Source organism: Sorex araneus, chromosome 1 (genome assembly GCF_027595985.1).
Source record: "Sorex araneus isolate mSorAra2 chromosome 1, mSorAra2.pri, whole genome shotgun sequence".
In the NCBI taxonomy this organism is placed as follows: Eukaryota; Metazoa; Chordata; class Mammalia; order Eulipotyphla; family Soricidae; genus Sorex; species Sorex araneus.
In genome coordinates, this window is record NC_073302.1 from 13060785 (window position 1) to 13076319 (window position 15535).

General features: G+C 42.7%; 1 protein-coding gene across 1 annotated transcript in view; it reads left to right on the forward strand.

Annotated features, from left to right (window-relative positions):
• C5 (complement C5) overlaps positions 1 to 14629 on the forward strand; it is a 111967-nt gene extending 97338 nt beyond the window's left edge. The window contains exons 38-41 of the mRNA XM_004615632.2: positions 7192 to 7281; positions 11561 to 11644; positions 13039 to 13177; positions 14291 to 14629. Of these exons, the coding sequence (XP_004615689.2) occupies positions 7192 to 7281; positions 11561 to 11644; positions 13039 to 13177; positions 14291 to 14429 (452 nt within the window). The 3' untranslated portion in view covers positions 14430 to 14629. The remainder of the gene's footprint in view (positions 1 to 7191; positions 7282 to 11560; positions 11645 to 13038; positions 13178 to 14290) is intronic.
• The last annotated feature ends 906 nt before the right edge of the window (positions 14630 to 15535 follow it).

Sequence of the window (15535 nt, forward strand, 5' to 3'; positions counted from 1 at the left end):
AGAGGCAAAGAAATGCCATTTAACATCAGAGGAGTTAAGGAGTTATGTGCTGTGAAGTTCTTACCTTCTGCCTGAGTTGTTTTGTTTTTGTAACTTTAACCATTTTTGTTGCACCACTGGGACTTACAATATTTTTCATGCATCCATCATTCCAACACACACCAGAGAACCCCCTTCCCTTCACCAGTGTCCCCGGAACTCCTCCCATTTCCCCGCCCGTGTTAGCGCATTTAATAGACAAAATCTCCAGTTCCAATGTGTTGACATGTCACACACTTGAATTCACACTGATGCTTTGACCAGTTTTTCCCTTATTATATTTATTTTTTATTCCATATTAGAGATTTTTTTAATGTATTGTGGAGGTAGTAACACCTACAAACACATAGATGAATTGAACCAAACTAAACTAAAAATTCGCAGAATTGAAAAATATGAATTGGCAATTTTTTTCAAAAAGATAAATCTCTTTTTTACAGGAATATAAATATTATAAATAATTCTGTGCTAATACATTTTAAAAGTACATGAAATAGATAAATGCTATTTCAGTTGTAAATTTTAGTTAATGGGGAGAATTAGCAAAATTTTTTTTAAGTTTTTAATTTTTAACTTTTTTTTTAATTGAATCACTGTGATATACACATTTACAAAGTTGTCCATGATGGGGTTTCATTCATACAATGTTGCAACATGTGTGCCTTCACCATCGTACAAATTAAACCAATTTTAAGCAGAAAATCTAGGTAGGCCTACAACACTATAAAAATGAATTTTGTCTTAAAAAAAAAAAGATAGGTTTTATGTTAACATAGAGCTGGAGCAATAGCACCATGGGTAGTACATTTGCCTTGCATGCAGCTGACCCGGGTTTGATTCCTCCTGGACAACAGTGCTACAGTGCAGTGTTATGTTAACAAACTATTATATTGTAGATACTGCTTAAGTATTGACATTTATAAGTAAAAGATTATAATACAATCTCATGAATGTTTAAAAATAAGTAAAACACCTCATCAAACATAGAATATTCAATATAAATGAAACATTAATTCACTATTGAAAAGCATAAAAATCCCTAAGATTTATGCAAATTAAGAATAAACAAGCCTTTCTTGCTCCATAGAGGAAAACCATATAAGCAATGAGTGAATATTATACTAAATGGCAAAGTATTGAGATTATTGTTTTATCTTTTAAAGAAGATTCTTAATGCTTCTTTAAAAAATAATCATGTCAAGGTTATGAATTCCCCAGGAGAATTCATGGAGAGATAGTACAGCGAGTAGGGTGCTTAATTTGCACGTGGCCAACCCAGGTTGAATCCCCCTGAGCACCACCAGGAGTAATTCCTGAGTGCAGAGCCAGGAGTAAGCTCTGAGCGACGCCAGGTGTAGGGAAGGGAGGAGGGAAGGAAGGAAGGAGGGAAGGGAAGAGGGAAGGAGGGAAGGAGGGAAGGAGGTTAGGAAGGAAGGAAGGAAGGAAGGAAGGAAGGAAGGAAGGAAGGAAGGAAGGAAGGAAGGAAGGAAGGAAGGAAGGAAGGAAGGAAGGAAGGAAGGAAGGAGGGAAGGAAGGAGGGAGGGAAGGAGGGAGGGAAGGAGGGTAAGAAGGAGGGAAGGAAGGAAGGAAGGAAGGAAGGAAGGAAGGAAGGAAGGAAGGAAGGAAGGAAGGAAGGAAGGAAGGAAGGAAGGAAGGAAGGAAGGAGGGAGGGAGGGAGGGAGGGAGGGAAGGGAGGAGGGAGGGAAGGAAGGAGGGAGGGAAGGAAGGAGGGAGGGAGGGAAGGGAGGAGGGAGGGAAGGGAGGAGGGAGGGAAGGGAGGAAGGAGGGAAGGAAGGAAGGAAGGAAGGAAGGAAGGAAGGAAGGAAGGAAGGAAGGAAGGAAGGAAGGAAGGAAGGAAGGAAGGAAGGGAGGGAGGGAGGGAGGGAGGGAGGGAGGGAGGGAAGGAAGGAAGGAAGGAAGGAAGGAAGGAAGGAAGGAAGGAAGGAAGGAAGGAAGGAAGGAAGGAAGGAAGGAAGGAAGGAAGGAGGGAGGGAAGGAAGGAAGGAAGGAGGGAAGGAAGGAAGGGAGGGAGGGAAGGGAGGAAGGGAGGGAGGGAGGGAGGGAAGGGAGGAAGGGAGGGAGGGAGGGAGGAGGGAGGTCCTAAAATGATTTGAATTCCCTATGCTGTTGCCTGTCCCTGAAGTTCTGTATTGTTTCTTTAAATCAGACAATCTATTTGGACAGTGTTCTTGGTTGAGTGTTCACTTCATTGAGTTTTTGTACTATATCCCTTTATTCTCTCTGCTTGTAGAGACTCATTTGATAGCTCTGCTGTAAATGTTACAGGCTTTCTTTTGTATGCAAGTTCCTTTTTTTATCTTGCTGTTTTCAATATTTTTTTAGTCTAGCTTTTGTCATTCTGAGAACAGTATGTCTTGGAGTTTTTCTATTTGAGTCTATTTTTTCTGGGACCCTTCAGGCTTCCTGGATCTAGCTGCCTGTATTCCTCAACACTGGGAAATCCTTATCTATGATCTGGTTAACTGTTCTTCATCAAATTCACTTTCCCTGAAGACCAGGACTCTGATGATTCTTCTATTGCTCTGCTTCAATTCGTACCATAGTCTCTGGTGTGCTGTTTCTTCTCAGATTTTTTCTATCTTCTGTTTTCTATCTTCTGTTGCTATCTAGAAGTTTCCTTCATCTCATCCTGAAGTTCCTCAATATTTTCCTCACTGCTATTAGCCTCCTGCTGACCTTCCATTAAGTTTGGGGATTTGGGGTTTTATTTTGCGGGCCACACCTGGAGGTGCTCAGGGATTATTCCTGATCCTGTACTCACAAATTGCTTCACTCCTGGCAAGCTCAGAGAACCATATGGGGTGCCAGGAATCAAACCCAGGTCAGACATGCAAGGCAAGCACCTAACCTGCTATACTATCTGTCTGGCCCCTTCTGTTGAGACTTTTATAACCCCTACCATACTCTTCATTTATTTACTTTCAATTGTAGTTTTCTCATTTCCACTCTCATTTTTGTACTGCTTTACCGACTATCTGTGCGATAGGTTCTTTGAGTTCATTAAACACCCCCAATATGTTGTCACTGAAGTCAGTCTTTGAGAATTTGCAGAGTCGGTTGGTGCTGGTTGAGCCTTTTGTGTTATTTTCACTCACTGAGCTTGGTGAGATTGTACACATCTTCTCCATTGTGTTTGGCGAGGGTTGTGCTGAGGATTAATCTTTACAATCAGCCACAGCGGGAGTCTCTGAAGAATTAGACTGGGAGTCGTTCTTTTCCTTCCCTGTCGGCCTGCACCCAAGGACAGGAAGTCTAAGTGTGAGCAGTGCGAGATTCGATGAGTGGAGCTGTGGCATGGGTCAGGTGACATGGTGCTGAGCCTGGGGGTATGGTGAACATGTGATACGGACGCTGGCAGGCCCGAGCCAGAAGAATGGGAAATCCACTCTCATCCAAAACTTCAAAGATGTCAGCCCAAAGATCAATCTCACCCGGAGGGGTAGGGGAGCAAGCAAAGGCTCAGGAGATATGGAGCTGAGCCTGTTGATATGGTAGAGGTCTGGAATGGAGTGGGTCTTTTAATGTAATGGGACCACAGCTTAAAGAACACAGTAGCAATGAAATATAAGATCATTAACTGGCCATGATGCAGAGACTCACAAATAAATCTTGGAAGAGATCAACAAGCTGCAGAGATGGCATGCCTCCAGACATCATGCTAGGCTGAACCTCATATCTGGGGCATCCCAGAGTGGGCGGGTGAGTCCCCCTACCCGTCCTAACAGAGCCATGGCAGCCAAAACCTCTAGAACCCAATTGCTACCATAGTCACGGACTATCTCCACAGGCTTACAAGAGCCTCATCATGAATGAAGCTGCTGAAAAATTCAGGTATGCCGGTTCTGTGACCAAAATCCCCAGGCTCTCACGGAGTTGGGGATGAGAGACCTCTCCCCATCTCCCTATTTTTTCAGGAGCATGGCAGTCATGTCCACGAACTGCCTCTAGCACCATATAAGCTCATTAACTTCCATATAAATTCATTAACTGGCCACAATCCAGAATCACAAACAAATCTCGGAAGAGATCAACAAGCTGCAGAGATGCCTCAGACCGAAAAGTCACTATCCAGTTAGGAATTTAATTCAAGTTGTATCACCTTATTTAAAATTTTAGAATCCCTGGAGTGCGCAGCTGTATTTGTGGAGCATTTATGGCCACACAATATCTCATACTCTATACCACTGATGTATATAAGTAGCACTCATTGGGGGCTGGAGCGATAGCACAGCGGGTAGGGTGTTTGCCTTGCACACGGCCGACCCAGGCTCAAATCCCAGCATCCCATATGGTCCCCTGAGCACCGCCGGGGTGATTCCTGAGTGCAGAGCCAGGAGTAACACCTGTGCATTGCCGGATGTGACCCCCAAAAAAGCAAATATATAAATAAATAAATAAATAAGTAGCACACATTGGGTAGGATGTAAGGTAGAAGACAACTAATCTCAAAAAAATTTTAGTACACAAAGCTCAACCAGTAACAACATGTTAATAATATTTTTTTTTGCTTTTTTTGGGGGGTCACACCTGGCAATGCACAGTAGTCATTCCTGGCTCATGCACTCAGGAATTATCCCTGGCGGTGCTCAAGGGACCATATGGGATGCTGGGATTCGAACCCGGGTCGGCCGTGTGCAAGGCAAATGCCCTACCCGCTGTGCTATCACTCCAGCCCCGTTAATAATATTTTATACAAGGATTCAGTGGCTCCAGGGTGAGACACAGCAGTCTTGACACACGTTCTCCTAAGGAAAGATTTTTTGATAATTTTTAGAGATTTATTCATAGCAAGCAATACAAAATAAATTATTTAATTTATTGGGGCAGGCTTGGGTGGTGGCTGGGAAAATTCTAAATAATAGTGGTGGGTATGGTGCAATGGTGGTGGGATTGGTGCTGGAATATTGAATGTAATAAATCATTATGAACAAACTTATAAAAGTTTAATGTAATTTAAAAATGAAAGTAGCACTGCAAGTATAAAGCAATAACATGGAAACTGCTATAATCCAGTGTAACATTGTTTTAAAAAATAAAGAAACAAAAGAGAACAAAATCTCAGAAACTGGATGCTAATCCTTCTTTCTCCCTAATCTCCAGCCTTACTAAAATGTAACTGATACAGGACAGTGTACAATTTAAGGTGTTACAAAAGTGTTAATTTGACAATCATAGACTGCAAAAAGGTTTCCTCAATAGCATTAACTAACACCTTCCTCATGTAGCAGTTACCTCTTCTTTTTTTATGCTGAGAACATTTAAACCTACTCTCTTGGCAGCGTTGGAGTACCTGGCATGGTATTATTAACTATAATGCCCCAGCTATATATTATATCTTCATACTTTTGAATTTTGCAACTGAAGTTTGAACTCTTTGACCAAAAGCTCCCCATCTCCTCAACTCCCTATTACTTACCGCTTTACTTTCTCTGTGATTTAGGTTCCATGTATAAGTACCTATATTTTTATAGTGTTTATCTTTCTCCTCTAATTTGTTACTTGCTCTAATGCCCTCAAGATTCATCCAACTTGTTTCAAATGGCAGTTTCCTTCTTTCTTGTGGCTGAATAGTATTTCTGGAGCGATAGCACAGTGGGTAGGGCATTTGCCTTGCACGTGGCCGACCCAAGTTCGATTCCTCTGCCCCTCTCGGAGAGCCTGGCAAGCTACTGAGAGTGTCTCGCCCACACAGCAGAGCCTGGCAAGCTCCCCGTGGCATATTCAATATGCCAAAAACAGTAACAACAAGTCTCACAATGGAGACATTACTGGTGCCTGTTCAAGCAAATCGATGAGCAACGGGATGACAGTGACAGTGACAGTGAGTAGTATTTCATTGCATACATAAACCAATCTTTATTCATTCATTGGTGAATATTGAATTCACCTGCGTGTGTATATAAATATATATGTACATACTTATATGTATACATATATCTCTTTATTAGATCCTGATCTCAGTTCCTTTGGATCTATAATCATAAGTGGAATTTCAGAAACATATGGTTGTTCTAGTTTGAATTCATCTTTCACATGAGTGAAATAATATGGTGTTTTCATGGATTTGTCTCACTAAGTATTATTATGCCTTCAGAGTTCATCTATTTTGTGAAAAAAAGGTCATCATTTTTACAACTTATATTAAATCCATTGAGTACAAGTGCCTTGTCTTCTTTATCCATTTTTATTCATGGCATTTAGCTTAGAAGCCTTTATATTTACAAAGAGTTAAATGCGGAGTTACTAACCACCCTAAGAACAAGCCTTAGTTCTAACCTTTGGGTTGGTTTATTGTGTTTTGGTTTATTTCATATCATCACTGTCACTGTCATCACATCACTGTCATCCCATTGTTCATTGATTTGCTTGAGCATGCACCAGTAACATCTCCATTCGTCCATGTCGCATGCTAGTATAGCCTGATGGCATATTGGGGGCTCTTTCAGGGTCAGGGGAATGAGGACCGTCATTGTTACTGTTTTTGGCATATTGAGTACGCCACAAGTAGCTTGCCAGGCTCTGCCATGCAAGGTGGGATACTCTCAGTAGCTTGCCAGGCTCTCTGAGAGGGATGGAGGCTTTTGGGGCGGCTCTAATCACCTTTATAGGTATTCCCAGATAGGTGCATATATATATATATATATATATATATATATATATATATGTATATGGCTCTCACCTACACCCTTCTGGGACACCCTGAGTGAAAATAGCCTGGTGCAGAGTCCGGTTGGTGTGGAGGAGTCCGGTGGCATGTTTATGGGGGCCTCATTTTATGCTCCCTTCTGGGAGAAGCAGCCATGAGTTCTGGACGGTGGCCGGTGAGGAGATTGGAGATTACCTGGCACTGGCAGGAAGTGGCTTACGGGCATGACCTTTGGGTCATAGTTCATATATAGTTTCTTTTTTTATCTTCTTCTTTTCAAAGTGAGATACACAGTTACAAAGTTGTTCATATATTCATATACCATTCTTCTTATATAGTTTCTTAAAGAAAAGTCTTTAAATTATCTGTTTTTATAAAATTATATTGGATGGTCTCAGAACTTTTAAGAAACTATTGACTGCCAGAAAGAATGTCTGTCTTTACATTAACCTAATTTTTGTTATTTTTTTTTTCACAAAACCCAGCTGACTGTGGACAAATGCAGGCAAAATTGGATCAGACAATCTCTGCAGGTACTAGAAAAGAAGCTGCTTGTAAACCAGAGATTGCATATGGTAAGTATAATATACACATCCATTAAATAGTAAATGTCATGAATATGTGATCTGTTTGGAATATCAACTATGTTACATAATGATACCATACTCAGTGTGTTCTTTTGAAAGAAAACATTGACTTTCATTTTTAGCATGCAAACTTATCTATCCTTCAGCAAATAAGTGTGACTGTCATTCTTAATAAATGATGGGAATTACATGCACACTGAGTCAAAAAAAAAGACTCACTCCAAGAGATCCCTTTGAATCAAGATGCTCATCAAATATGCTAAAACATATTTAAAGAAAACATTTGAGGCCATACAAGGATGAGATTTCAGTACTGTATTCTCCCAGTTGATTGAGCTGAGGCAGTCAGAAAGATAATTTCAGGAAGCTGGGTTTTTTCCCCCCTAATGTCCTCAAAGATAGAGTCAAAATACTAAGACTAAACTAGTCTTAATAGGCGCAGAATTTTACAATCCATATTTGAGACTCTTTCCATTTCCAATGAAGGGCAGGCACACTTAAAGGTGTCCAGAACTCAGAACAAATCAAGGACCCAAGTGAAGCTGCAAATTTTTTTTCTCAAGACCCTCTGAGAATTAACTCATTGATTTTCTGTCCACAATTGTACATGTTTATTTGTGTTTTATTTTAGAGAGAGAACATACAAATAAACTCTCTCAAATCTTCCCTTAAAAAAATAGTAGTGTTTGAGGGCCACTCAATGCCTCTATTGCAAACCACAAAACCCAAAAGGAGAAAGAGAACAAAAGGGAATGCCCTGCCACAGAGGTGGGGTGGGGGGTTGGGGATGGGGTGAGAGGGTAGGAGGGATACTGGGAACATTGGTGGAGGAGAGTGGGTACTGGTGGAGGGATGTAAAAAAATGCAAACATGAAAGTTCATAAGTTTGTAACTGTACCTCAAGATGATTCACTAATTTTTTAAAAAAAAAAGTAGCGTTCTCAGGCCAGAAAGATAGTACAGCAGATAGGGAGTTTTCTTTGCACCCAGCTGACCCGGGTTCAATCCCCGGCATCCCAGACAGTCCCCTAAACACAGAGCCAAGAGTAACTCCTGATCATCACCAGTGTGGCCTAAATATAAAACAAAAAAAAAAGTAGGTTGTTCTCTATAAATAAATAATGAGTACAGTTGAGTCTGCACTCTCTTTACTAGCTACTTCCATATACCATTTCTCACTAGAGACCTATGAATCTCTTTCTAAATAACAGGGTTATACCTTTTATACCAGTGAAATGACTTGGGCTTAGAGATATTAAATACTCAAGATCCAACAGGAACTAAATAAGCGGAGCTTGGATGCATCCGCATAGTGTCCATTATATTACACTGAATTCTCTTTAAAGAAACATAGCCACCAGAATTAATATTATATGATTTATAACCTTTCTTTCTTCAGTTCATTTTTATCTTTTCCCTCACTGGAAAACTCCAAACAGTGGCATTGTCTGAATTGCCTCAGTGCATGTGGAGGTATACAGGCACATGGGATTAAGCTCATGGCCTCACACTTGCCCAAGGCACTGCTGAAACCACTGGGCCATCTTCTGGACCCTTCTCTCCAGAGATCGCTAGCAACAGGGCTGTAAGAATTAGCTTGACACCAAGGCTTGAGCTCTCAGACTCATGTTTGCCAGGCAAAAGCTTTAAGTCACTTACATCATATTTAAGGCCCCACTAATTTTTTATTTCTTTTAAGCTGAGCTTTTGAGAGCCAGAGAGATGGTTCAAAGGTTATTTTGTTTTCTATTCATGTGGTTGACCTGGTGTAGTACTGAAGGGACCACTGAGCACTGCCAGGTATGACCTACTCAAAAAAAAAGAACAAAACAAACAAACAAACAAAAAAAAAAACCACTGAGAATTTGTCAAACTCAGCCAACATGCTTTAAAGTTTTTAAAATGCATTGCACTCTGAAGAAAATACTTTGTTGTTTATTTATTTGCAGGGAGTTTTTCGGGTCACACTTGGCTGTACTCAAGGCTTACTCCTGGTTCTGTGCTCAAGGATCACACCTGGAGGGACTTGAGGACCATTTGCAGTGCCAGGGATCAAACTTGGGTTGGCCAGATGCAAGTGCCTTAGTAATAACTCTCTTGCATCTACTTTGTTGTTTTAATGAAACGTTTCTATATGCTTTCTTTCCCTCATACTAGAACTGCTTTAGCTCTTACATATCAGAAGCCTATTTTAGCATTGCTAATAATGCATCTGGACTTATTTTACTACTTTCAAAAAAAGACAACTGTTCTGTTTTGTTGTTTGCTGGAGAGTACAAGTTGATACTGAAATAGCAGAATAGGAGCAAATTTTAATTGTTCCCTCTCTTTGCCTGCACGCATTGAAGGCCCTTACCCATAACCCACAAAGACTTATATGCATCTAAAGTTCAAGGCATTTTTTAAAATTTTTATTGAATCACCATGTGGAAAGTTACAAAGTTCTCAGGTTTATGTCTCAGTTATACAATATTCAAACACCCATCCCTTCACCAGTGCCCATATTCCACCACCAAAAACCCCAGTATACCCCCCACCCCCGCCCCTCCACCCCCAACTGTATAACTAATGAATTTCACTTCATTTTCTCTTTACCTTGATTACGTTCCATATTTCAACACAAAACTCACTACTGCTGTTGGAATTTCCCCCCAAGAAAGACAGCCCTACTACCAAGGAAGCATTTGATAATTAGTTTTCCATTGCTGAGAATGAAGAGATATGTAGCCCCACTGCTCCAAGTACATAACTCTTTTTTTCCCCTTTTACCTTTTACCTTTTTTTTCCCCCTCATCCCCCTTCCCGTGCCTCATAGTATGGTGGACGCCACGCCGTGTTTCTCCCTGAAAATGGGAAACAACTGGGAAAGAGGGATATTTCCTCTTCTCAGCCAGCGTGGGGCTGTTGCTGAGTTCACAGTCCAGAGAAATGGCTGCTACTTTAATAACCTTCAATATTTCAACAAAAACTCACTGTTATTATTTGGAGTTTCCCCCCCCCCAAGTCAGACCTGTTAAAAAGGAACCGTTTCACCAGAAATTGCATAGCCCAGCTCACAGTCCCAGTGCATTGCTGTAAGAAGCTGCGCTGGATGCCCAAATGTGTTAGGTCTCTGGAATCAAAGTCTTTAGGCGCAGAGGGTCCATTTCACTCTCAGCAGCTCCGAATTTATCTGGGCCGAGGGCGTGCCGGTTACATCCACTTCCCATGATTCCCTAGGAGCCCCAAGTGTAAAAACCGTATACCTCTGGGTTAGGAGTCTTAGAAGATGGCTCCTGCCATGTGGATGTTGCTGCCGTCGCCATTTTCCATGCAGGAAGACAGGGTGGGGAGGAAAGATCCATCCCCGGGCAGCACGGAGTAGTAGCCCAGCTCACAGTCCCAGTGCATTGCTGTAAAAAGCTGCGCTGGATGCCCAAATGTGTTAGGTCTCTAGAATCAAAGTCTTTAGGCGCAGAGGGTCCCTGAAGTTCATGGCATTTTAACATTTACTTTAGTCATTAATTCACACAACTTTAGATTCTGCCACAATGAATTCGTCCCATTCCTCTATATGTCTAGCTAGTTTGCTGGGATTTCAAATATATGCCAACCTTTTTGCTCATCCACTTCAACCCCACTGATAAAAAAGAAAAGATCATTTTCTAGTCAACTTTGAAGGGATGGATCCCTTCCAAGGAGATCATTCCAAAACCGAGCTTAAACACACATGGATTCAACATTGATGTCTGAACAAAGAGTAAACAGGATTGGGACTAGCTCATGCCAATCCAAACAAAGATGTGTCAGAAAACAGAATTTTGCTTAAGAAAAACAAAGATCAAAGTCACTGGGTGTATGAGAGGAACCTGGACTGGGAAGAGTCGGCCCTGGCGGCTGGTCTGAATGACAGATAAACGCCCCTCAGTGGCCAAGTAGAGCAGGGAAAGAATCTTCAAAGAGTCGCCATGGGCGTGATGCCATTTACTCTAGGACTAGAATCAGAACTGGACATCTAACCCAGATTTTTTTGTTCGTTTTGTTTATTTCTAACATCTAATGTTGCTTTTGATTTAATTGGCCTATGCTATGTGGTGGCCAGGGGCTAAAGATTCTAAGAAGAATGAGTGAATCAAAGAGAACATTCGTGAAGTCTTCTTGGAAGAAATACCTCAGTGTTCCATATAAGAGCATGCCATGTTTTGTTTCTCATTTATTTAACAAACTCTGACTTACAGTGAACATGACTGAGACATTTAAATATGAATTGTTGCTGTTTTTTCACCAGCCTATAAAGTCAAAATCACATCCATATCCGAGGAAAATATTTTTGTCAAGTACACTGCAACCCTCCTGGATATCTACAAAGCTGGTAAGAATTCATTTGTTTTTTCTTTCCCTAAACGTTTATTTTAAAATACTACATACTATGTGCCAGACCGTACAAGAGACACAACTCAATTAAGACCATCTGAGTTGTAGTCTTCATAAAATATTTTCTACTGGAAGGGCCGGAGTAACAGAACAGTAAGTTGGGCACTTGCTTTATACACAGCGCACTGCATTTGATTCCCATCACCCCATGTGGTTCCCCGCATACCACCAGGAGAAATTCCTAAGTGCACAGCCAGAAGTAACCCCTGAGCACCACCAGGTGTAGCCCCCCAAAACAAAGGAAAAAAATTCTACTGGAGGAGACAATATTTTTAAAGAAAGACAATATTTTTAAGGAAAGAAAAAGACTATCTTCAATTATGGTGTGTGTCATATAGGAAACAGACATGAAAGCACATGGAAAACCCTGTCACCATGATAGCCATTTGAGGAGCTAGCCATTCTTATTTTTTGGGGGGTCACACCCAGCAATGCACAGGGGTTACTCCTGGTTCTGCACTCAGGAATTACTCCTGGCAGTGCTCGGGGGACCATATGGGATGCTGGGAATCGAACCTGGGTCAGCTGCATGCAAGGCAAATGCCCTACCCGCTGTGCTATTGCTCCAGCTCTGGAGCTAGCCATTCTTAAAGGGATGGAGCCAATGTGAAGAGCATCTGAGACAGAAAAGAAGTCGACACCATCAGGGAACAAAAAGAACACCTGCATGAGGCCAGAGGGCTAGTACAGGGGCTTAGGCACTAGCTTTGCACGTGGTTCACCCCAGTTCCATCCCCAGCACCACATATAGTCTCACAAGCCCCACCAAGAGTGATCCCTGAACACAGAACTAGGAGTCCCCTCTGAGCTGACACGAAAGAAACCATATGTGGCACTTTTCATATAGAGAGTTCTTAACGGCTCAATAGGTTTGACCATCACACCATTGCTCAGATGGATCCTTACACAGACAGCATAAAACTCTGGTCTGGGACCTCACTGCCTAGATGTACCAAAGCTAAGATTAAACCCCAACCACTAGATCCAGACCCTACAATCTTACTTATAGGGGCCTGCTGCTTTCCAATCACCATCAGCCTCTCAATAAGAATTTCCTCTCTTGGCCAGAGAGATAGTACAGTGGGCAAGGTGCTTGCCTTGCACACAGTTGACCCATATTCCATCCCTGGCATCCCATAGAGTCCTCCAAGCACTGCCAGGAGTAAATCATGAGTGCAGAGCAAGGAGTAACCCCTGTGCATCACTGAGTGTGGCCTAAAACCAACCACCAACAATAACAACAAAAAGAATTTCCACTCATTGCCCAGAAAGGCTGCTACGTTTGCAGATCATAGTGTGGTTACTTGACATGCCCACCTGTGTGTCTCTCAGGTGAAGCAGCTGTCCAAGTAGCCTCTGAAGTCACCTTCCTGAAGAGGAAAAGCTGTGCCAACGCTGATCTGGAGAAAGGAAGCCAGTATCTGATTATGGGCAAGGAAGCCCTCCAGATCAAACACAACTTCAGCTTCAAGTAAGTCACCCAGGTTTGGGAGTCTCTGCTCTTCCCCTCTAACACTGACTGTCCTGCCTATAGAAATACACTCCATGTTCCTCACCAGCCCTGCTGTTAACCAACAGATTTTTTAGGAGCATCAATAATGTGAGCTTAAGGTTCACATTAAAAAGAGCAGCCTGGGGCTGGAGCAGTAGCACAGCGGGTAGGGCATTTACCTTGCAACGGCCGACCCAGGTTCGATTCCCAGCATCCCATATGGTCCCCTGAGCACCGCCAGGGGTAATTCCTGAGTGCAGAGCCAGAAGTAACCCCTGAGCATCGCCGGGTATGACCCAAAAAGCAAAATAAATAAATAAAATAAAAAGAGCAGCTTGCAAGTCACAGAGCAGCCCAGGACTTGCCACCTAGGTCTGAGGCTGAGTCTGAGTCTGGTACCATATCTGCTCCCTCTGTCAATTTGCAGCCAGTTCCATTGGTTTAAAAAAAAAAAAAAAGGACATGCTTGGGGGCCAGAGAGACAGTACAATGGGTAGAGCACTTGCCTCGACTGAAACCAACCCAGGTTCGATCCCCGGCATCTAAACGGTTCCCCAAGTACCACCAGGAGTGATCCCTGAGCCCAGAGCCCCAGAGAACCCCCAAGCACCACTGGGTGTGCCCCCCGCCAAAAAAAAAAAAGAAGGAAATTGCTTAACCAAGCATTTTATTATTTTTTTAATTAATAAACATTGAATCAGATGTCATTCTTGCCTTTTGTTTCTTTTTTCTTTTTGGGTCACATCCAGCGATGTTCTAGGGTTACTCCTGGCGCTGCACTCAGTAATTACTCCTGGCAGTGCTCGAAGGAGAATATGGGATGCTAGGGATTGGAGTCAGCCTAACCATGTGCAGAGCAAATACCCTACCCCGTACTATTGCTCTGGCCCAGTTATTCCTGACTTTAGTTGGAGATGCCCAGCAGCCTCGTGATTCATGTGAGGTTTACAGACCTTTGCAGGAAGAGAAGGGGTCTGGGAGATTCAGGTGACTGATTTCTGGTCTGCCAGGAGGCTGGGTTCTGACAGAACCCATCAAAGTTGCTATTTGCAGCCACCAGACAAATGCTCCATTTTCATCTTTTCTTGGCAGGTATATCTATCTTTTAGATTCCTTGACGTGGATTGAATATTGGCCTACGAATACACAGTGCCCATCCTGCCAAGAATTTTTAGCTATCTTAGACGACTTTGCTGATGACATCTTCCTAAATGGCTGTGAAGACGCCTGAAGTTCTAATGGGAGGCCCTTGGGGCGGGAGTCGAAGTTTCTCTCTCCCCTCCACCTCTCCACCCTGCCTTTTTTTTTCAATATGCACAGCTGGTTGTATTTGAAAACCTCACTTCTCTTAGAATTTAGTGGCACTTGCCTTTATTAAAGAACACTTTTAAGAGCTGTCGGTTTCTGAAATAACATGGCCTCGGGTATTATGGAGACAGATACTCATTTCCAGGTTATCGGATACCAGAAGCAATAAACTGAACCTTCTCCCCAAACCCATTGCTCAAGACTGTTTGCTGGGGATGAAAGAAGAGCCCCACTGAAATGTGGTATCTTACAAAAACAGGGCCTTTGCTTGCAAGCGAGAGCCCAGGAACAAAATACCCATCATTAAAGTCTGGTATTGCTTTCCAAACCTGTTCTTTTATGCTCCACGGCTTCAATCACACAAAGACAGGCAAATGGAGAGAGAAAGGAGGACAGCAGGGGAGCCCTTTAGCCCCAAGACGCCCCAACCTCAGATTCCCCTGCAAACTGAGAAGGTTGGAGAGTTTCCACAACCCCCTCTTCTGTTACCCTCTGCTTACCCCCAGAGAGGGGTCCCTTCCACCCCCACCTCCTTTCAGCACACACGCTCTTTCCCCAGGACCTCACTCCTTCCTGATTGCTCTCCTGGAAGGCACAGTGATATGGGGAAGACAAGCGGGGTGGGCATCAGGGGGCCATCATTCCCACCCTCACCAGGTCCCTGAGCCTCCCATGGATGGAGCTTTAGAAATAAGCATTTGGAACCATTTGTTCATTTGGAAGGGATCGTGAGAAAGAGCACCCCCCATTCATTGCTGTCGATATCAAGAATCTCATGAGGACCTAGAATTATTATCATCCCCTTTGCGGGGTTAGAGGGGATTGGAACACAGAAAGGTCATGATTTTCCCAGCCTAGTAGGGAGGCAGAGTCAGTGATCAAACCCCAGTAGTTCCCCATCAATCCAAACACTGCTGGGTCTACTTCCGAACATCACATCGACTTGTTGAGCTCGATGTGCTAAGACTGAGGCAGGATACAGATGATATATTTTTTTTCAATGAAGTTGAAACCTGCACCACTAAAAAA